A 21,108-nucleotide genomic window follows, 5' to 3' on the forward strand; every position below is an offset into this window, starting at 1 on the left:
TTATATGAAGATGGCGATGATGAAGAAGGCGTAGGCATAAAGATGTCGTAAAAGATCCGTAATCTGCAATATTATACCCTTAACATAGTGCAATCAAATTTTAAAGGGCGAAAGCACCTTATAATATAAACGCGGCCGGTCATTGTATATAAGAGCGATTACATAATAGATTGGTTATCGATTCCTTAATCCGTAAAAGATAAAACATAGATAAAAATAAACAGGAGCTCAACAGTTAAGGTACCGGTTTTGGTTGTACCTTCTTAATTAAGAATAAAAAACATATAGCTAGCTAGTATTATTGCTTTATCCGTATGGCTACCACCACGCAACCACAAAGTATACTGATGGATGAACCTTTGAATCTTCCTAACAACAGCACCCACGATAATAAGTATGGAAACGTAAATGCGAACATAAGAACTTCTACTGGAATGGGCATGCACATGCACCCTGTCAGACTGAATTCTCTGGAATTTTTGCACATGCCCCGAAGGCTCTCTAATGTCAAACTGCACAGATTACCTCAGGACGAGTTGCAGAGAAACACGAACATGAACAAAGGAATGTCTTTCAATGGACAGCAGGTTCATGCACATCATCCCTTTGTGCTTCCAGGCATGGACTCCAGTGCCAATAATAAGAACGTTATTAAAATAGGAGAGGAAGAAGACGAAATATCTCCCCTGTCACATGATAATTTTCAGTATGAATCTGAAGAGAATGCTAAACCTTCACCTCCCATCTATAAGAAATCTGGGGAACTAGTGAAGAGTTCATTAAAAAGAAGATCCAAGTCTTTGCCTATCACTCCCAAGTCTATATTCAACAAAACCGGTGCTAAGGGAAAGCATATCAATTTGGATCATGTGGACACGAGACTGTTGCAAAGAAGTAAGAGTGTGCATTTCGACCGTATTCTACCAATAAAACTGTTTCATGAAAACGAAAAACCTATAGATGTCAGCAAACAAATGATTCAAAAAGATGTTCTAAATTTCAAACATAAGCCTTTGACGAGATTGAGTTGTTTCAATGGTGACGATAATAGTGTGCCCATTGAAGATTTACTTTCCGAAGACAACCAGAAGGATTATGAAGAAACATGGCTACAAAACCCAAAGGGTGTATTTTTATTTGGTGCCAATGCCAATAATCAAAAGAATGAAAAGAAGAAGTTCAAATTAAGTGACGATGATAGTGATATTGATAGCGACAATGACGGTGACAACACTATTAACCGTTTAGTTAGACAGCAAGACAAAGACCAGGCTCACCTCACACACGGGTTAAAGAATTTGTTAATAAATGATGATGACGCATATTCAGAATCAAGAAGAAATTCGGCTAAACCAGAAGACAACTTATTTTATGGGAACTCCAAAAAGGCTGTTGGCCTTTACAATAAGAACTTCCCAATATTAAGTGACAGAAATCGTAAGAGTTTAAAGCTGAACATATTTTTAAGTCTCTCACATGGGAGGCCCGTTTTCTTACAAGAAATTACTTTACGAACAGGCTTTTCTAACGCGGCTATAATCGGGAAAGTCTTTGTGAAAAACATATATTTTGATAAAAAGATCATCATAAAATATACATGGGATGCATGGAGAACGTTCCATGAGTCTGAATGTGTTTATTTTTCTAACGCTAATGGCATCTTGCCGGGAAGTAATATGGATATTTTCAAATTCTCCATTGATGACGTACATAATCCAAATGATGAAGATAGCAATATATCGCAATTAGAGTTCTGTATTCAATACTTAACTTGGAGCGTTGATCGTTCTAGGAAGGAATATTGGGATAATAACAATTCATTAAATTATAAAATTGATGTGGTGACCAACGAAACGAGGCTGGGGCCTACGACAGATGTTAATGATACTTACGAAATGAAACATAGTCTTTTCAGAAATCCATTTCATTAAGAAAATAATAATTAATAACAATAATATTTCACAAATATGAAAAAAATTCAAGTAGAGTACGTATTTCTTTTTTTGTTTGAAAGTCACTTTCTTTATATAAAATTATATACTGGGATGGTGATGTTCTTTTGTTCTTTTTATCAACTCCAGACGTTCTTGAACAAGTCATTGTCATCCAATGAAATGTTAGAACTGGTATTTGAGTTTGCACTATTACTATTCGTACCAGTAATCGCTGTGTTCACGAATGGCGAGGGAGTATTGCAAGGCTGAGGCGTCGTAGAAGTGAAAAATGAGTTTTGACTTTGAGTCTGAACCGAAGGTTTGGAGTAAAGAGATAGAATGGATTTTTTCAAATCGTTTCTTTGTCCAATTTCACTATTCCTGTTGCTAGCCTTAGTACTCGCTGCACCTATGCTTGTTGTAATGCTGGCGGCACTTGTATTAGAATTAGTCTTGGAAAGCGACGAAACCTGTAGGTTCAATAAGCTGGTATTGCTCTTTGAAGTGACCAATGGATGGGAATGCGGTTGAGTTTGCATCTTTTGTGATGAATTTGAACTCAAATCCGAGGTTGCATTCGAAGCAGGGAAAGAATGATTCGAAGAAGGTTTAGGCAGAACCGGCGCTGTAAAATCGCCTGATCCTTCAATACAGGACAGATCACCAACCCACTTCTTATATTCATATTTGTTCTTAATAAAATTTTGTAAACTGCTCGTATCAGTGATCTTTCTTTGCTTTAATTCATCAGCCAAAGTGGCTTCATAGTATGAATTTGCCCTTAAATTATTCTTGAACTGTATCAGCTTCATCAAATGTTCTTCCTTCCATGTGTCCAGATCAACGGACTTCACTTTGGAAATGTGTGTTCCCAATGACCTATGTATACCAGCACATTTAATGCAAATAAAAACGCCAAGTGACCAAGAAGCCCAGCGTGGGTGTAGTTGCGCCTTACAGTCGGCACAATGGGTATTTCCTGGATCGCGTAAAAGGGAACTCAATGCCTTCTTGACAGGGACTGATGTCGACATCGTTTCTAACTTGCCCCACGTTGTCTGCTCCTTTGCATAGTACACGCAATTATTACCTACTTCGTTATATTTAATACCGATCTTATACGTATTATCGAAGGGAAAGATCGTCCAGCACGAAAGATGGAAACGATGCGTTTAGGTGACTAAACTGAACAGCGTACATACTTATATATTCAAATATTTTATACATTTAAGTATCATTACTTACTTCATTCCGTTAAAGTCCCTTTTTTTAAAACACAAACACTTGGTCTTCCATCTTGGAAAGCGGCTTGGAACGTCTGAACCCCAAGTCCACGGTGCTTCTTCTAACGGAGGCAACCATGGCAGGAGGACCACAGATCAGTATTTGAACATTGTCCACGGTAGAAGCGGGCAGGTGTTCCTTGATGACATCCTTAGTAATGTAACCTACACCACCCGTCCAGTCTTCACGGTCTGGAGAGTCCAAGTAATGAACAATTTTGAACTGAGAAGGCTTCAATGCTACTAACGCCTCCAGCTCCTTCTTCAACAAAATATCCTCCTCATGGACGTTTCCAAAAACAAGGGAGACCTTAGTGGTATCGTGAGGATCCATGGCAATGGCTTTCATGATCTGGTACATGGGCGTAATACCAGTGCCACCGGCAATCATCCCCAAATGAGAACGGCAGTTTCTTGTGTAACGGTAATTCCCACGAGGGCCTTTGATCTGAATTTTGTCCCCTATCTGCAATTCACCGATCATCTTAGAAACGTTCCCGGAGGGGTAAGACTTAACTAGTAATTCGAAATTTCCTTTCGTATCCTCATCCAACGAAGTGGGTGTGTACGACCTGGTAATATCCTTACCATTGATGTTAGCCTTGATAACAATATGCTGACCGATGGGTAAACCTAGGACATCATCTGCGTGAGGTAGACCGAACTTGTACAATGAGGTATTATGCGTTAAGATTGTCTTTTCAACCAGCGGAAACGATTGGAACTCGTTTCTCTTGGGGTCCAGCACAGGCTTGGTCTTCGTTCCGACGATGAACTTGAAGAACAAAGGGATGACCACGATTAGGACAACAACCACAAGTTTTTGAGCGTCGACAGCCATCGTTGATTGCTTGATTGATTGTGTTTCTTCACAAAAAGGCAGCTTAGATGCACACTTTCAACACTTTTTTTTTCTCGTTCGATTTTTCGCTTTATATAAATAAGAATATATATATATGTAGATAATAATGATAGAAAGAAAAAGCGCTTAATGCCACTTTTTGTAAGCAGATCCCTACACTATTTGTGTTGGGAAAGTAGTGCAGCCTTAGAAGGGCCTTTCAGCTTAATATAGACATCTGTACCCCAGCCAAGGAGACTCTGGATGTCAATCTTGCCCCCAAATAGTTCTAGATAGGTCTTGCACATTGGTAGGCCAAACCCCATGCCCGAGACGTTATTGATTTGCTCACCAGGGAGATCTGTAGACTCGCCATCGACTGGTTGTTGGGCATGTGTGGAGTAAGAGTAGTTGAACATGAGCGCTTCTACCTCAGGTGTGATTCCACCACCATGATCCCGAATCCTTACATACAGCTCGTCATCGTCCGGCTTTAGAATATTGATCTCTATAGGGATATGCTCCTTACCGCGAGCTATTTGCGCCTCAAAGGCGTTCTTGAATACTTCTGTCATAATATACTCCAAGATGGGCGGTATGCAAGTAAATGTGATGTCTTGCGATGGTGGGTGAATAAGAACTGGAGTCCGTTGCGTGTTGAACTTCACAAAGCAGATATCGTTGACATAATCAGATACGTGCTTGATCAATTGTGCTATTGGGAGGTCACGCTGTAAAATTCCAATCATCTTTTCGTTGGAGCTATCACTGTTCTGTGCCATCAACGACAGATAGTGCGTCACCAGCAGCTTCATGGTAATTCTCTCTTTCAAGTGGAAGTTCAAAAATTGCGAAATTTGAAATTTTGGATAGCATGATCGGATTTCCTGGAGCCCTTTTGCCAATACCACAATGGCATCTTCATGATCGTCCAGCAGTTCCGTGAACTTTGCCTGTATTTTAGGCGGATTGTGCAACTCGTACGGGTACGCGACCGATAACAACGTCTGCAAGCTCTTCAGATATAAAGAATTCGTTCTCTCGATATGCGGGTTGATCACCGCATTGTACGGTAACCTTTGAATGGCATTCAGCCGTTTGCACGTTAATGAAAGCAACATGTTGATTGTCTTAATTGTCAGCATATACTCTTCTTTCTTAGTCAACGGCGGTCTGTACTGTAGGAAATACTCGTAGTTTAGTGGCGCAATTGGCTTCTTGGCGTAGTCCTGTATCAGTAACTCGATGTTAGACCTGATCTTGTAATGCTGTTCGAAAGAAAGTTGTGACAGCAGCTCGTGCGAGGGGCCCTGGCGATGTATCCAGCGCACCCCTCCACATTTCCATACACGCATGATTTTCCACATACTACCATGAAGGTTAATAGAAACTACGTCCTCCTATTAAGGTCTTCTTTCGCTAATGCCCTCAGTTCAATGTTGTTTGCTACATAATGGAAACTATTTTCCCTTATTCCGTGAGAAGCGAGCGGTGGATTGCTCGGAATGTTAAAGACAAGAAAACTGCAACATATTCGTCTATAATCTATTGGTTTCGACGCCAGTACAGTCAAGTAAGCAACAAATAATAGTAATTAATGTCGTTTAATGCCTTTGCCAGCTCTTTGAGCAAGAAGCTACAGGAAATTTCCACAAGTGTTTCCGAAAAAACCCAGGAACTGCCCAGCTTGGCGCAGTCCACCCAGAGAATGGTCCAAGAACGTTTGGGCCAGGTGACAGACATCTCCCAATTGCCAAGGGAGTACACGGAGCTAGAAGAAAAGGTTGACACTATCAAGTTGATTTACAACCACTTTTTGGGCGTGACTGCCATCTATGAAAATGGATCGTACGATTACCCTAAATACATTAATGAATCTGTCAACGAGTTTTCTAGAAGCGTGGCTTCCAAGCTCACCGAATTGACTCATGCTACTTCTGCGTCTGAGGCACAAAACATATTGGTTGCACCAGGCCCTATCAAGGAGCCCAAGACGTTGAACTATGCCCTCAGTAAAGTTGCTTTGAACTCCAGCGAGTGTTTAAACAAGATGCTTCCCACTGAAGAACAACCGCTGGCTTCTGCGCTTCTGCAGTTCAGCGATGTACAAGCCAAAATCGCTCAGGCTAGAATTCAACAAGATACCTTAATTCAAACCAAGTTCAATAAGAACTTGAGAGAAAGACTCTCTTTTGAAATCGGTAAAGCCGATAAGACCCGTAAGGATGTCCACTCCATGAGACTAAGATACGATGTGGCAAGAACTAACCTAGCTAACAACAAGAAACCTGAAAAGGAAGCCTCTTTGAGAGTCCAAATGGAAACTTTGGAGGACCAGTTCGCTCAAGTCACTGAAGATGCCACTGTATGCTTACAAGAGGTCATTTCCCACGCTAACTTTAGTGAAGATTTGAAGGAACTGGCCAAGGCTCAAGCTGAGTATTTTGAAACCTCTGCCTCTTTGATGAAGGAGTTTTTGTCCAATTCATTTGCTGAAGAATCTGTGGAAAAGCCTGTAGTTGTAGAAGAAGAAAAACCACAGACCGCTATCTCTATGAATGACGAAGACGATGCTTAACGACTGTCCGCTTTTCGTCTACCTATGTTTACTTAGTACAATATTATATTCTCTTTCATAGTATATATATTACCTTTAATGGCTGCTTTTTTGTATTGATTGTTTTCTTCTCAAGAAAATAGTCATTATAGAAAAAAAATCTTCGAAAAATCTTCTTAAGTTGTAATGTTCATCAAAGGATAAAGAAGACGACTCAAAATGGACGCCAATCAACCCCAATACGAATTATCCGTAATTACACAATGTTTGAAATTCGCCATTGACATTATCCAATGGTTGATCCCTGCCATCACCAAGTTCAGTCAATCACACCCTCTGATCTTTCAGTTATCGTTTATTTTCTTCACATTTTATATCTTTTACAAGTTTTTGATGAACTTGATCACTTTAGCCAAGAGATTTCTGTACTTGGTACTAGTAATATCATGCATAGGCATTTACATGCGTGGCTCGCAGCAATTTTTGACTGTAGATTTATTGAATTGCTACAATTTTGTCATGTCCAATAGATACTACGCCTTTAAAATTTACACCTTATTTATTAGTGCTCTGGAAAAGGAAGTCAACACTGTTTACCATTTAGCTCAGCAGAAAGTGCAACAATTGCTCGAATAGAGCTAAATGATTCTGTACAATTGATGCTTTCTATAACAATTGTATATCTTACTATCTACATATTCATACAGATAATAAATACTTTTTTGCTAAACTCTCTTCACCATTATCTTGGAGTATGGTGTTACTTGTAGTAAGATTTACATTTTTTCAGTATATTTATTACAAATGACACCTGCATTCTGTAGTTCTAAGAAAAATTGCAATTAAAGTCACTACAAGCGATTTATCCGGACGCCACTGAAGAACCAAAAAACAATAGCAACAAAATTGTACCAACAACTCAAGGATGTTTAGGTGTGCAGTCAAGGGTTTTGCATATTTTGCCACTTTGCTTACCATCGTGGCCAATGTTTACATTTATACTTATCCATCTTTCCATCCAGAAGAGTGTTCATGGAAGTGTTCCAACAAGAATGCTCTATTACAAAATAATTCGACCCTTTTGGAAAAAGTGAAGAGATACATCGGTGATGTACAAGAGCAATGGTATGGTAACCATACTTTTGCTAGTGATAATAAGGACATTCATATCCTAGCGTTTGGTGACCCTCAAATAAAAGGTATTTGGCCAAAGACTCCATATGTGTCCCGATTAGACACATACGGCAACGATTATTATCTTGGCCACATCTACGATATGATGCAAAAGAGGCTAAGACCTCAAGTGGTGACTGTCATGGGTGACCTTTTTTCCAGTCAATGGATCGGAGATTCGGAATTCCATAATAGAACAAAAAGATATATTAGTAGGATTTTTAAGAGGGACCCTACTTTCATTGAAAGAGTTAAACAAGAAAACCTTGACGAGGAAGGTCAATATAAGGCAAATTGGCCTGAATGGGGAGACCGTTTCAATGAGATACTAAGCAGCGTCAAGAAAAACGAAACTGGAAATCAAGAGCTATCGTTTGGATTTGGTTATGAGAATATCCATTCATGGAATCCTGACTTAGAAGATCATTTGATTATCAATGTCACGGGTAATCATGATGTAGGTTACTCAGGTGACGCTACTTACCAGCATATGACAAGGTTTCACGATCTTTTTGGTAAGGACAACTATTGGATTGAATATGAAACAAACACTACACACCCTTGGAGAATTGTAGTGCTGAATGATCTTTTCCTAGAAGGTCCTGCTTTGCAGCCAGAGTTTGTTGAGGCCACTTGGATATTTTTGAATCAACTTGATGAGCGTAAATTCAACGGTAGTACTGTTTTATTGACTCACGTTCCGTTTTATAAGCGTGATGGCTTATGTGTTGATGGCCCCGACACTAGGTTTTATCCGGATACTCACACACCAGAATCATACAAAGCTGGACTTTTGAGATCCCAAAATCATTTGAGTGAATCCGTTTCAAATAAAGTTTTGAGTTTGATCTTCGAAAATGGGAAGCCTGGTATCATATTAACCGGTCATGACCATGAAGGCTGTGAAACGATTTATAACCAGAGATCCGCATCTACTTGGGAAGCAACTAAGGATATTGAAAGTGATGTTTTTGTCAAAGAAATCACAGTCAAATCGATGATGGGCGAATTTAATGGAAACACCGGTCTCATTACAGGAAACTTCAATACACATTCGATGACTTGGGAATGGAGTTTCAGTTTATGCCCATTTGCCATTCAACATGTTTGGTGGCTTGCTAAAGTGTCCCTACTAGTCACAATATTCGTTTGGTCCTCGCTACTATTTGTTTAAACAAAAGAGTAAAAAGAAAAATACTCGTGTATAGGTGTATATATTTTTATATGTGTAAATATATGTGTACAAACAGCTTTTTAATGGCTTATCTTTCATTAACTATTGACGCCGAGGTTGTTTTTTTTTTTTCAATACGTCAGGATATGTTATCATAATACCTTATACTGTAAAATGTTTACTTGTTTACTTTAGACTAACTATAAATAAAAATAAAAAAATTAAGTTATACTGTCGTAAGCATTGATCATTGTTATTTTTTATTTTTTAATTCTGTTTTTTATTTGGGTTGCGTATTTTTCTGTTATTATCATCATACACTAATTTTTCCCTGTCTCAGTTGTTTCAAGAGCTGTTTACCATGAGAAATTTGTTGTTTTTGTTGTTCTAAAGTTACATTACTTTGATCATTAACATCGTTATTGCCAACATTCATATCACGGACCTCAGACACTGTATCGACCGTTGGTTGCAAAAATGAATAATCCAGTCTAAAGTTGATTTTATCGATTACCGTCCAATCATCTAATTTAAATATTTTATAATCACCAACTTCACAAACTTCGTTGAAAAACTTGACCTCCCCTTGTCTCAAAAACCACATTGTGCCATCTTTTGAAACTTTCCAATCTCTCTCATTTAAGATTTTGTATGCAATCTCCCTTTCTAAGGGGGTTATAGCAAAATAATAGTTATAAAATAATGAGAACATCTCTAAAGTTCTGAAGTTTTCTAGAATTTTGGCATAAATTGACGATGAATCTTCCTTCAGTCTTTCTGAACCTATAATAACATCCCGCAATGAACAACGCATCACATCCCACTGCTGAGTAGATCTGAATGCATCCAAGGGGGATGGTGGATTAACCCCTTGCGGTACTTCGACTAGCCTAGAAATTTCGCACATATCTCGGGATCTTTTATACGTTATTTTGGATTCAATTCGACTATTATAGAGTTCAGAGCTCATTATAAATTCTTGAACACCACTGGGTAGCAGCAGAGTTTCAAAATCACTTAAGAATTCTTTCTTGATTTCATTCGTCATGGCATCTCTTTGTTCAGAACTCAAGTATTTCGGGTTGCTTGATTGTCCTTCATCCTCTGATTCTGTCTCTAAATTCCTATCGGATTCAAAATCATCATCAAATACTCCAAAAGTTGGTCCTTCCAGTTGATCAACTTCCATTGCAGGTACTTCCTCTTTTTGTTCCGTAACATTTTTATTTGCATTATCAGTACCATTTTGGTTTGCCACCGTATCAGTGATTTCATATTCTGACTTTATATTCGTAGCCAAAGAAACCAAAGGATGATGCGATGAGTTCATATTTCTGTAAAAGGCTTGATTGTTTTGATGCACAGCTGCTGCCCCAGCAGCTAAAACAGCAGCAGCAGTGGCTGCTGAAGAAGATGATGCACCGGTATTGTCAGGTTGCAAAGATAAAGATGAGGTCGATATTTTAGGTGTGTTCAAGGCACTACCAATCCTACTGTTAGCATTGGAAGATGTTGTGGTAGCAGCTGCTGTTGTTGGAGTCTTCGTCGAGGTATTGGAAATGGTGGACGATGCAGAAGTAACCTTTCTATCTTTTTCCACTGCCTGTGATGCAGCAACGGCCCATTTTAATTCACCAACAGGTTTCGCAGGAAGAGTGGCAGGTTTCAATGTAGTGGCGCCAGTAATGCCATTTGGAGTTTGATGAAGATTCGTATGTACATTCGTGGGAGTTTCAGGTGTAGCTGAGCTTGGTGATTTTTGCAATGACGGAAGCTGGTTGTCAGTGCTAGGTCTGGGACTCTTTATAGAAGATGCTTTATTAGTCTCCTCAGTCTTGGCCACATTATGGATGGGGGAAGCTGAAAGACTCCTTTCTGTTTCCTTCAGAGCATCTGGAATAGGGGCAGGTGACGGTGTAGATGAAGGCCCAGGAGCGCTTATTGCTGAACCTGTTGAATTTTTTGCTGCGAGTTTAGCAGCCTTTTTAGCTTCTCTCTCTAACTTTCTTTGTTCCTTCTTAGAAAGTTTTGATATATCTTGAAGAGATTCATTGGCATCAGACGTGTTGTTATCCTCAGCATTTTGTGAAGCAAAATATTGCGCTACTTCATGTGCAATAGCCTCGTTGCTCTGTAAATTCAAACCATCGTAAATAGTTTCATCTTCCACAAAATCCGGTTCTTGATTTGACTCCACAAAGTAGTTTATATCATCCTGTACATTTTTAACATCTTGGGGATTCAATTCTTCATTCGCCAGCAACCTCAATGCCAGTTCCATTTGTTGCTGATGCCACCTATACCTCGCTTGAAACCGCCTAAACTGTTCCTTTTTCTCATCGTTTGACGTAGAAGACGTTTTCTTCTTTTTGTTAAGAAGTAATAGTTTATCGATTTCCACCTGTAGGGAATCGTACTGCCTTTCCAGCTCATCAATCATCTGAGATAGATACTCAGACGTATCTCTTCTTTCCCTTTCTTGGGGATCTAAAGTCTCTGATTTTTTCAGACTAATATTCGAATATGCTTTCTCTTTAGATGCCTTTTCCACGGCTTTATATTTCTCCATCGCTATCTCTACAGATCTTCTATAATCCAGAAGAGAATCTTTATCTTTAATATCCGGCGAACTTTGCCACGATTTTATCTGTTCCCTTAGCCTTTGCAGTTTCTTGACCTCCCTTTTCAAATCAGACTCTAGCTTGTCTTTCTGGGAAGGATTGTTTGTACACGATTCATGTCTTTCGTAATAACTATTGAAGATTTCTAAACCCTCATTGATTTTTTTAAAGACCCTATCGACCTCCTGCTGTAATTTCCTATGAGCCATGTCGATCGGCTAATCATACAACTAAGTCTTCAAGAATTAACTCTGATAATAAATAAAAAGTGTTTAGTTGATAATATCTTTCAACTTTTGACTTGACACAATGAGGATTCTCGTTAAAGTCAAACAAAAAAGAGATGAAGAAAAAAGTCACAAATATCAACGAAATGCCGTAGACTAAAAGTAGAAATAAAGTACAAATAACTTTACGAGTGCCTTAGTCAAATTATTAGTCTATAGACTGCTAACTTTTAGAAATTGCGTACAACTAAAAGTGAAACAAGCTCTCTATTACATAAAATCAAGGTATCTTTCACAAGTTTTTCACTCAGCGAAAATTGCGAGATTGATCGTGGAAGGTGACGATAATACGATATTTACAGCTTTAATATTATGAATGTGAGCATATGATGTAATAGAATAACCAAAAAGACTACTAAAAGTCCCCATTTGTAAACAATATGCGGAGAATGTGTCTCTTTCTGCTCCTGGTTGTTTTCTTGACGTTTTACTAACGAAGAAAATGTTGCTACTGTAGTGTTGCTTGTATTAGCTCGTTGAACGATAATTCCATTTTTTTGAATTTCCAGTGCCAATGAAGTGTTGGTATTGGTGACTGCATTTATGGGCATCGAATACTGATTAAGAAACTCGGTGGTAGAGTTGGTGCTCAAGAGAGGCTCAACCTGAAGTTCTATTTCCTGCCAATTTCGAGGACTCGCGGCAAGATAATTCTTAAATTGAGCGTTTGTATCGTTAATCCAATAACCTAGTATGTCTGCTGATTGAACTTTGAAATTGGAGTGGATTTGGGGGGTTAGATTCGCTGGAATTAACCTTTCATTCACTTCTGATTGGAAATTTTCACATAATAACCATATATTATCATCAATAAGGTCATCCACCGCAGCAGCTATATATGTATCTGCCAAAACTTCCCTCTTGTAAAATGAGGGCGCCGCTCTTTTATCCAATGCAAGCATGTCAGATATTTCGAAGTTTGTTAGTCTTGACACGATTATCCAATGAATCAATAACATCAATAAACCAAAAAGCCACAAGTGAATTCCGTTCGAGATAATCCACCAGTTACAGTAAAATAGTCTAGATCGTTTGATCTTTCTGTCACCAAACTTTTCTGGTTCCTTTTTCAGTATTTTTTGTTTTATAAGTGTTGTTAATTGGTAGGGGATTGGATATCGTACGCAGAGGTTTGAAGTGGCTATCAAGCTTTTCAATAGTTTATTGTATTGGGTGAAATTGGCGTGTTCCTTGGAATCATTAATCTGAGAAATAACAAGATTCATATGCTGGTTTTCCAGCTGAAATGTAAACCTTTCAATTATCATGAGTAGAACTGCACATGCAAAATACATTACTGTGAAAATTACCGTCATTTTTTGACATTTATTGAAAATGTTTTTTTTTACTGCATTAAAATGGCCATTTTTGTTGTTTTTTACTTTTGAAGACCGTTTAGCAATTGAAGTATATGACTTGGCGTTAGTGGTCTTCTCAGATAAAACGGAAAATTCATTCTGTAGACTTGTAGTAAAATTTTTCTTTAATTGAACCCAATCGGTTGAATTTCGTAAGAAACCCAAATTAAGAGCACCGGTGGAACCTAATTGAATAGAAAAATCAGTAATAGTACCGTTGAACATCTGCAGCGATACCAATTTTCTGGAATAATTCTGAAAAATCCCATCAAACATAGAATAATTTAGAAAAAGATTTGATGCCATTTGAGAAACCGAATCCTCATCGATGGTCATGGCATTTTCTGATATTTCATTCCATGTTTCATTTATTAGGTTGGACTTACTAAATAAATCGTTGAAGATGGTACTGTTCACTTCAAGAACATTTTCTATCGAATCAGTTGCCAAACTGATTCGATCGGTGATAATTTTCTGCTTATTGTTCAATATATTTTCCGTGTGCGATCTGAATCTTTCTTGCATATCCGTTTCTATTATGGATGCAATACCCTGTAGTTTCCTTTCAAAATACTGTTCAATTGTGTCATCAATGAATGTGTTATTTAATGAATAAGTGCTGGCGGAATGTGTGGCCTGCTGTATTGCAAATTCTGTTATTGTAGCTGTCGTCGTAGCGGTTGCCGTAGCGGTTGCCGTAGCTGCAGAAATAGATACGAGAGCTGTGTTGGTATCGTTCCGTTTAATTTGTGTATGAGACATTTTTGTCGTTGTGACATCTATCACTGAAAAGGTTCCCCAAATAGTTAAGATTACAGAGGTGAAAAATACCAGTAATAAAGGATGAAAGAGGCAATTAAATAGTCTCTGAGGAAGCGATAAAGGTCTAATTATATGTACGCTATTCATCTTGATGTGCTCCTAATTTTTCGAGTAGTGCAAAATCTCAAATATTTTAGCACTGATATCATTTCTAAAGTATATCTTTCATGTTATATAAAAGTGTTTAGATGGCTCAGATATGTGTTCTGTTACTAAGTTGAAACATTCTTTAAACATGTTTCAGGAGTGTGCCATTATAAACATATGGACTATCTCCAGCAAAATATTCCTATGCTAGATTGAACACATATTCGAAGCACTCACTGCAACGTACTAACAAAAACTGTTATATGAGGTTACCTCTGGTGTCACAATTAATGCATATTGCTTCTAATACTGTCTACAAGCATAAAATGTGACACGTCTGAAATGTATGTCATCGTAAACGGTGATATAGTTGCCCCTTCTCCGAAATTGGTGACAATGATTCAGGGAATTCATTGACAATAACAATGAGGGCAGAAGGAAGATTTATCGTATCCTTGGTCACAAAAGATTGCATTGTAAGCAACCGCTTGTTTACAACATAAAACCGCTAAAGAGGTTGTTCTCTAATCATATTTGTTGGTGTTTCAGAATCTAAACCCTTACTTATAAAGCAATCTTTCAATTGAAAAAATCAAAAGGATCTAGGGAAGAAAAGAAAAAGTATAAGCCCAATAGCCCATATTTTTTGATACGATAATGTTTACTGGCCAGGAGTATCATTCCGTAGACTCTAATTCTACCCAGCAAAAAGACAACAATAAACGTGGTCTTGATGATACATCAAAGATCTTAAATGATAAAATACCGCACACCACCAATAATACTGCCGCTGGTGCCATGAATAATTCTGGTGCAGGTAGGCCTTTGGATCCTAATGGCGTAAATTATAGCCCAAGTGTAGGTGCCGTGGTCGATCCAATGCACGACTATGCTACTTCCAATAGAAATTCTCTAACACCACAATATACTAATGTGGCGGCAGGAAATGCTAGTTCGCCTAACCAAGTTGTTAATCACAGCGCTAATTCAAACTATCAGCAGGCTACATACCTTCGACAACAACAACATCATCAACAGCAACAACAACAGCAACAACAATCACCTTCCATGAAAACCGAAGAGGAGTCTCAACTTTATGGTGATTTTCTTATGAATTCTGGCGTCGTACCTGATGTCCATCAGAATTTAACCACACATACGAATCTAGACCAACTGACATCTGCCCGCAGGTCTGTACCAAGCGATGCTGCTGCTGCTCCAGCCAATGCCACCAATATTGCTAATACAACCGCTCTGAATAAGCAAGCCTATTTCATGAATATGAATATGAACAATAACCCACATGCTTTAAATGACCCATCCATTTTGGAGTCATTATCGCCATTCTTTCAGCCTTTTGGTGTAGATGTGGCACATTTGCCCATGACGAATCCACCAATTTTTCAAAGTTCTCTACCTGGGTGTGATGAACCAATTAGAAGGAGAAGAATTTCAATTTCCAACGGTCAAATTAGTCAGTTAGGGGAGGATATAGAAACTTTAGAAAACCTTCATAATACACAGCCGCCCCCTATGCCTAATTTTCACAACTATCATAGTATACACCAGAATAAAAATTCATTAAATAAACCGGTCTTCAGCCAAGCAGCACCGGTTAGTATTCCCCAATATAATGCAAAGAAAGATGTGAATCACATAAAGGGCGCTTCTCTGGGTGACCAGGATACCACTTATTCGAAAAATCAGCAGCACGGCTTCTCAAACGCACAATTGAAAAATGTTCCAGCAAAGAGCGCAAGCGATCTAGAAGGTATGACGACATTCGCGCCAACCACTAACGGTGAAAATATGAGCAAATCCGCACTTGGAGAATCTCTCTCCAATCATAGCTCCACTTTAAGATCTCAGGGATCTCATTCAAATCTAAGGAGTAACTTGCAAGGGGATCCAACGCCTGGTACTACAGCATGGAAGAGGGCGAGATTGTTAGAAAGGAATCGAATTGCAGCTTCGAAATGTAGGCAAAGGAAAAAGGTTGCCCAATTGCAACTCCAAAAGGAATTTAACGAGATTAAGGACGAAAATAGAATTTTACAAAAAAAACTGAATTATTATGAGAAATTGATCTCCAAGTTTAAGAAATTCTCCAAAATTCATCTACGTGAACACGAAAAACTAAATAAAAACTCAGAAAATACTGAAGATAGTGCTGGTAAGAGCAAGAATGAAAGCATGACTGTGGATTCATTAAAGATCATTGAAGAACTTCTGATGATCGATTCAGACGTTACTGAGGTTGACAAAGAGACTGGTAAAATCATAACAATTAAACATGAACCATACACTCAACGTTTTGGAAACGATACCGATGATGATGGTGATGATGATGATGATGGTGATGGTATGGAACTTAAATTTGTGGAAGGTGGGAAGAATTCCAACGATTAATCATCACTTAACTCTAACAGGAAAACAATGGAATCGAATCTCAATGAGTCAAACGGTATTTGATTTGAGTATGAAAACCACAACTGTATATGTAGTATACGTGTATATATACGGGCAACAGCAGTCCGCTTCTGCCATTGTCAAGTTGTTTCTCAAGTGCATTTATAGTATTACTTTTTTTCAAGACTTTATTCTTTTTTTGCATAAGTGTATAATCTGTACGTACTCATTTATTAGTCATTTCGCCTTCTGTTGTTTGTAGTTTGTTTTAACCCATTTTTAGTTGTTTTTAAAATCTATTAGAATTAAGTACAGTAGGTACAGATTATAAAAAAAGTAATCGTTATATCGTTTAAATGTGATTTTTATATTTCTTCAATATTCATTTCCTATTTTGCAATTTGTTCTCTTATTGGGGCAAACCACGGGTGGCCCATCGCTTCTTTAGCAGTTAATCTTTCTTGATGGTCATATCTCAACAGATTATCAATCAGATCGATAATTTCATCGTTACTACTTAAGTGTTTGTTACTATCATTAATGAATCTATGCCAAGGCTTTCTGATGTATTGGTCCATATCGTAAAACTCTCTCGGTAAAGTGATCTCATATTTCAAAAGATATTTTTCAAAGTCATTTGTACCAAGGACTTTGACAATCTTGACAAGCTGATCTGTGTTACTGGTTCCATGAAAAAAAGGTTCTTTCTTGAAGACCATGGAGGCTAGCATTGTTCCAAACGACCATAAATCTAAGGAATAATCATACATTCTGTAATCTACTAGTAGCTCTGGACCCTTGAAGAATCTGGATGCCACACGAACATTGTATTCCATATTAACATGATAAAATTCAGCCAATCCCCAATCGATTAATCGCAACTTTTTATTCTTATGATCGATCATCACATTATGAGGCTTAACATCTCTATGCATTATCCCCATTGAATGACAATAATCTAACGCTTTTAATAATTCAAACATATAAAATCTAATTTCCAGGTCAGTTAATTTAGGGTAAAGAATACGGAAATCCACATTATCGACATGTTCAAAGACTAATGCTGGGGTTCTAGAGATTGGGTCCTTTATTATATCAAAGAGATGAATTATATTAGCATGGCCGTTGTGTGCCAGATCAAAAATATAAGGTCTGGTAAATTCAGCAACATCCTCCTTTTGATTTGTGTAATATTGATCTTTTTGAAATGGCAAAGTTGTTGGAGGTACTTTTTCGTTGGATAAATCTGTTAAAATTTTAATCTCTCTCTTAATTTTCTTTTTTTTAACGGGTTTCAACATTTTAATGACAATTTTGACTCTAGAGTCTAATTTGACACCTTGGAATACCTCAGAATACTTCCCTCGCCCCACTTTATTTTCAATTTCATAGCTTTTTGTATTTGTGGACCAATCAATTGTAGTGTTCTCGTAGTCCCAATATTCTTCGGTTCTCTGCTTGTTGATATTCGTATAAACACGAGCCTCTGACCACACCCTGCATTTCATATTTTGATCAAATTCTCTTCTATAATTCTCCTATTTTGCTTCTATGTTCAACTCTTCAAGTCTTTACGGGGAAAGATCTAATAGATAAACGTTCTACGCCAATTACTAACTGTAAGCAATTCACCCTTCTATCTCCTACAATATAGGACTGCGAAATTGACATATAGCCACTGAAATTTTCCAAGTGTCGGTCATTTTTTGGTTTTTCGCTTTTTTTTCAGCATTCGTCAAGTGTGATGTGGATAGTGCATTCTTTACTATCTCAATAGCGGCCCTTTATATACGTTTATAAGATGTACCAATGTGTACATTTGAATAATTCTATAAAGATTGTAAACCCTTAATTACCTCTGCATGGGCGTCTTTATTAGCCTCCTCAGCAGAGGATGCAACCGCTGTATTCTTTGTTTGGTGGAAGATATCTCTTGTCTTTTCAAAATAAACAGTTTCCAACAGGTTTCTCATCTGAGACTCAATATCTTCAATCAAGGAACCCAGATTAGAGACGTGTGATGTGAAGATAACGTCTAATGGACGGGACATATCTACAGCAATGTCCTTCTCCGTCTGTCTTGTCAAGTTTCCAGATAACATCATATGAGAATCCTGGTTATTCTTCGTTTGGTCCAAGTGCAAAATGATTGTAGTGGTGACCCTATAATTGAAAACATCTGAGGAAGAAGGAGACATTGTAACTTCAAAAACATGGATACTGTCCCAATTGCTATGATCGGATTGGTTTTTCTTGAAAAGCACCACGCCAGCGAAATCGTGTCCATCGAAATCTTCTTCATTGACGTCCCAAAGGTACACACTTGAGATACCACCTTCATAGTAAAGGTCTCTGTAAACATCAAAAGAGTCGTTGGTCAATATCTCCAATTTTCTTAAAGGAGCTGAGGGGAAGGGACTGTCTTGCACATCATTTGGAGACAATTCTGGGAAATAGGTGTTGGACCAGGGTGATCTGAACGAATCAATATCACGATTATAGTCACAGCATAAGTACTCACGGTTTGAGTCGGCGGGGTCCTTTTGGATGGATAGGGGAACGTCCACTGAAGATAGTAGATCTTGCGCCAAATTTGGTTGTAGTTCGATCAAATTGTTCAAGTTCTCTTGTAATGTAGTAGGATTTAGTCTCCTGAGAAGATCTAAAGCGGCATCGAATTGAGCATCAGACATTATAGTGGTGAACGTGGGAAATGTGTTTGTATGTCTCTTTATTGAACGCTTCTCCTTTATTTGGTACGAAAGCTTTCATTTTTAATTAGTCTTCCGTGGGAGAAAAAAAGAGTACGTAAATGCATATAAATGTTAGCAGTGGTAATTGATGAAGAATTCAAAGTTTAAACAGGTAACATAACAGTATAAAGGAAAGGAAAGTAGAGTAAAGAATTTATATATTGTATATATATATATGTATAGACATGGAAGAAGAAGGAGGAAGAAAAAAGAAAAAAAGAAAAAAGAGAACAAACGTAAATTCTAAATTCGATCCTCCGTTTTCTCTTAGTGTCTCGTAGGGTCATTGAGTTTCAATACGTCAACTGCAGGGCCTAGTAGCCTTTGAAAACCACTTTTCCCCAAAGTAGCAACTTTGGTTCTTTTTGTAGCAGTTACAGTGGCCTGTCTAGGCAAGTCGTTCAGCAAAGCTACTTCACCAAAATAATCATGGTCTTTCAGTTTATTTATCACTCCCTGACCCTTTTTAGAAACATCCACAGCGCCATACTCGATTAAATAGAAGTTTTCCCCTTGATCTCCCTCACGAATGATTGTTTCACCTGGTTGGTAGATTTTGGTATCCAGGGCGTCGGCAAGTTTGGCACGGTCGTACGTGGTCAAACTCTTCAAAACAGGCATGCTCTTCAATAAATCGTCGTACATGAGTCTCTTCTTAAAGGAGCTGCCCAACAGGATCTTTCTGAAGGTAAGTCTGTCTAAAGCCCATAGCAGACAGTCAGTAGTTGCCACAACGGTGGCAGCACGGGGGCTGTTGTACATGAGAGCAAGTTCCCCGAAACTGGAACCTGGCCCAGATGAGTTGACCTTGTTGTCGTTTACGTAGAAATCAACAGTACCTTTTTCGACGACATAAAAGTAGTCACCTTGGTCACCCTGTTTGATGATAGTGGCATTCTTGGGGACGGATTTCTCCTCCAGACAATTGATGACCAGCCTTTTGGAGTCCGAATCTAGCTTGTTGAACAGAAAGTTGTTGCGAATGGACTTTTCGAGTCTTTGCAATTGTTGCTCGGACTTTTCCTTATAGTGATCCGGAGTCCAGTCGTCAAAATTGTTTGGTTGTAAGGTCTCACCACTTACAGAAGTACGTCTTTGAGCATTAAAGTGCATAGGGAGCGGAGGTGTAGAAGTCTTTTCTCTAGTGTGCTGCTGCTCTTCCTGCACTTGCTGGTGAATGTCCTGTTCGTGTGGGTCTAAATTGAACCCGTTTTTGAATACATTGGAATGTGGGTCCTCATTTACGAAGGGAGACTTGAACATAACGCTCGATCTAGACCTAGATTGTGATTGAGCTGATTGAGGTCTGGAAAATGGCTCCTCGGCTTCTGGAAATAGAGTTATGTTCTTGGCTTTAAATTCGGGCTCCCTGGCCTTGAGAAATGTTCTCTGTTGTTCTAGCCTTTTATTGAAATAGTTGGCGGAGAACTGAAGAAAGTCGGAAGGATTAGCGGCGTTGATTTCGTTCTGGAACAGTTGCAATTCTGTTTGCGCTTCCTTGGACAAAGAGGATACCATTATTAATTCTTACTCTTGTCTTTAGTAGTTATAGGCTGTTGTATATGATTTTTTTCTGTATGCGTACGTGTTATAGATACGATGACAAAATGATTGATCGCTTGTTGTAGTCGAGTAGTAAAGTGTAAACCGTCCCTTTTTTCCTTTTCCCTTTCCCTGTTTGTTCAATTTTTCTCGTTTTCCTTTCATCTTGATTTTGCTCCTTGCCAGCGAGTGAGAATGACGAGAATTTCGGAGCGGACGCCGCGACCCCATAGTAAAAGTACTCTAGCAAATCTAGTGGGCTCAGTC

General features: G+C 38.4%; 13 protein-coding genes across 13 annotated transcripts; 5 read left to right on the forward strand and 8 right to left on the reverse strand.

Annotated features, from left to right (window-relative positions):
* Positions 1 to 314: 314 nt before the first annotated feature.
* On the forward strand, positions 315 to 1,931 carry PIG2 (putative protein phosphatase regulator PIG2; the record flags this gene model as incomplete). The annotated part of the gene is made up of 1 exon (XM_056223214.1): positions 315 to 1,931. The coding sequence occupies one exon, from the start codon at positions 315 to 317 to the stop codon at positions 1,929 to 1,931; it is 1,617 nt and encodes a 538-aa protein (XP_056082828.1).
* A 140-nt stretch (positions 1,932 to 2,071) lies between these two features.
* AGE2 (GTPase-activating protein AGE2) lies at positions 2,072 to 2,968 on the reverse strand (the record flags this gene model as incomplete). The annotated part of the gene is made up of 1 exon (XM_056223215.1): positions 2,072 to 2,968. The coding sequence occupies one exon, from the start codon at positions 2,966 to 2,968 to the stop codon at positions 2,072 to 2,074; it is 897 nt and encodes a 298-aa protein (XP_056082829.1).
* Positions 2,969 to 3,203: 235 nt separating this feature from the next.
* On the reverse strand, positions 3,204 to 4,058 carry CBR1 (cytochrome-b5 reductase; the record flags this gene model as incomplete). The annotated part of the gene is made up of 1 exon (XM_056223216.1): positions 3,204 to 4,058. One exon carries the CDS (start codon positions 4,056 to 4,058, stop codon positions 3,204 to 3,206), a length of 855 nt encoding a protein of 284 aa, XP_056082830.1.
* Positions 4,059 to 4,237: 179 nt separating this feature from the next.
* On the reverse strand, positions 4,238 to 5,425 carry PKP1 (protein kinase PKP1; the record flags this gene model as incomplete). Its single annotated transcript, XM_056223217.1, has 1 exon — positions 4,238 to 5,425. One exon carries the CDS (start codon positions 5,423 to 5,425, stop codon positions 4,238 to 4,240), a length of 1,188 nt encoding a protein of 395 aa, XP_056082831.1.
* A 230-nt stretch (positions 5,426 to 5,655) lies between these two features.
* GVP36 (Gvp36p) lies at positions 5,656 to 6,636 on the forward strand (the record flags this gene model as incomplete). Its single annotated transcript, XM_056223218.1, has 1 exon — positions 5,656 to 6,636. One exon carries the CDS (start codon positions 5,656 to 5,658, stop codon positions 6,634 to 6,636), a length of 981 nt encoding a protein of 326 aa, XP_056082832.1.
* Positions 6,637 to 6,834: 198 nt separating this feature from the next.
* APQ12 (Apq12p) lies at positions 6,835 to 7,251 on the forward strand (the record flags this gene model as incomplete). Its single annotated transcript, XM_056223220.1, has 1 exon — positions 6,835 to 7,251. One exon carries the CDS (start codon positions 6,835 to 6,837, stop codon positions 7,249 to 7,251), a length of 417 nt encoding a protein of 138 aa, XP_056082833.1.
* A 289-nt stretch (positions 7,252 to 7,540) lies between these two features.
* On the forward strand, positions 7,541 to 8,962 carry TED1 (Ted1p; the record flags this gene model as incomplete). Its single annotated transcript, XM_056223221.1, has 1 exon — positions 7,541 to 8,962. The coding sequence occupies one exon, from the start codon at positions 7,541 to 7,543 to the stop codon at positions 8,960 to 8,962; it is 1,422 nt and encodes a 473-aa protein (XP_056082834.1).
* A 313-nt stretch (positions 8,963 to 9,275) lies between these two features.
* NOT3 (CCR4-NOT core subunit NOT3) lies at positions 9,276 to 11,792 on the reverse strand (the record flags this gene model as incomplete). The annotated part of the gene is made up of 1 exon (XM_056223222.1): positions 9,276 to 11,792. The coding sequence occupies one exon, from the start codon at positions 11,790 to 11,792 to the stop codon at positions 9,276 to 9,278; it is 2,517 nt and encodes an 838-aa protein (XP_056082835.1).
* A 374-nt stretch (positions 11,793 to 12,166) lies between these two features.
* Positions 12,167 to 14,137, reverse strand: PRM2 (pheromone-regulated protein PRM2; the record flags this gene model as incomplete). Its single annotated transcript, XM_056223223.1, has 1 exon — positions 12,167 to 14,137. The coding sequence occupies one exon, from the start codon at positions 14,135 to 14,137 to the stop codon at positions 12,167 to 12,169; it is 1,971 nt and encodes a 656-aa protein (XP_056082836.1).
* A 657-nt stretch (positions 14,138 to 14,794) lies between these two features.
* On the forward strand, positions 14,795 to 16,546 carry CST6 (Cst6p; the record flags this gene model as incomplete). The annotated part of the gene is made up of 1 exon (XM_056223224.1): positions 14,795 to 16,546. One exon carries the CDS (start codon positions 14,795 to 14,797, stop codon positions 16,544 to 16,546), a length of 1,752 nt encoding a protein of 583 aa, XP_056082837.1.
* Positions 16,547 to 16,935: 389 nt separating this feature from the next.
* Positions 16,936 to 18,054, reverse strand: CKA1 (casein kinase 2 catalytic subunit CKA1; the record flags this gene model as incomplete). The annotated part of the gene is made up of 1 exon (XM_056223225.1): positions 16,936 to 18,054. The coding sequence occupies one exon, from the start codon at positions 18,052 to 18,054 to the stop codon at positions 16,936 to 16,938; it is 1,119 nt and encodes a 372-aa protein (XP_056082838.1).
* A 321-nt stretch (positions 18,055 to 18,375) lies between these two features.
* On the reverse strand, positions 18,376 to 19,239 carry CAP2 (F-actin-capping protein subunit beta; the record flags this gene model as incomplete). Its single annotated transcript, XM_056223226.1, has 1 exon — positions 18,376 to 19,239. One exon carries the CDS (start codon positions 19,237 to 19,239, stop codon positions 18,376 to 18,378), a length of 864 nt encoding a protein of 287 aa, XP_056082839.1.
* Positions 19,240 to 19,566: 327 nt separating this feature from the next.
* BCY1 (cAMP-dependent protein kinase regulatory subunit BCY1) lies at positions 19,567 to 20,817 on the reverse strand (the record flags this gene model as incomplete). Its single annotated transcript, XM_056223227.1, has 1 exon — positions 19,567 to 20,817. One exon carries the CDS (start codon positions 20,815 to 20,817, stop codon positions 19,567 to 19,569), a length of 1,251 nt encoding a protein of 416 aa, XP_056082840.1.
* Positions 20,818 to 21,108: the final 291 nt, after the last annotated feature.

Source organism: Saccharomyces mikatae (genome assembly GCF_947241705.1).
Source record: "Saccharomyces mikatae IFO 1815 strain IFO1815 genome assembly, chromosome: 9".
NCBI lineage: Eukaryota > Fungi > Ascomycota > Saccharomycetes > Saccharomycetales > Saccharomycetaceae > Saccharomyces > Saccharomyces mikatae.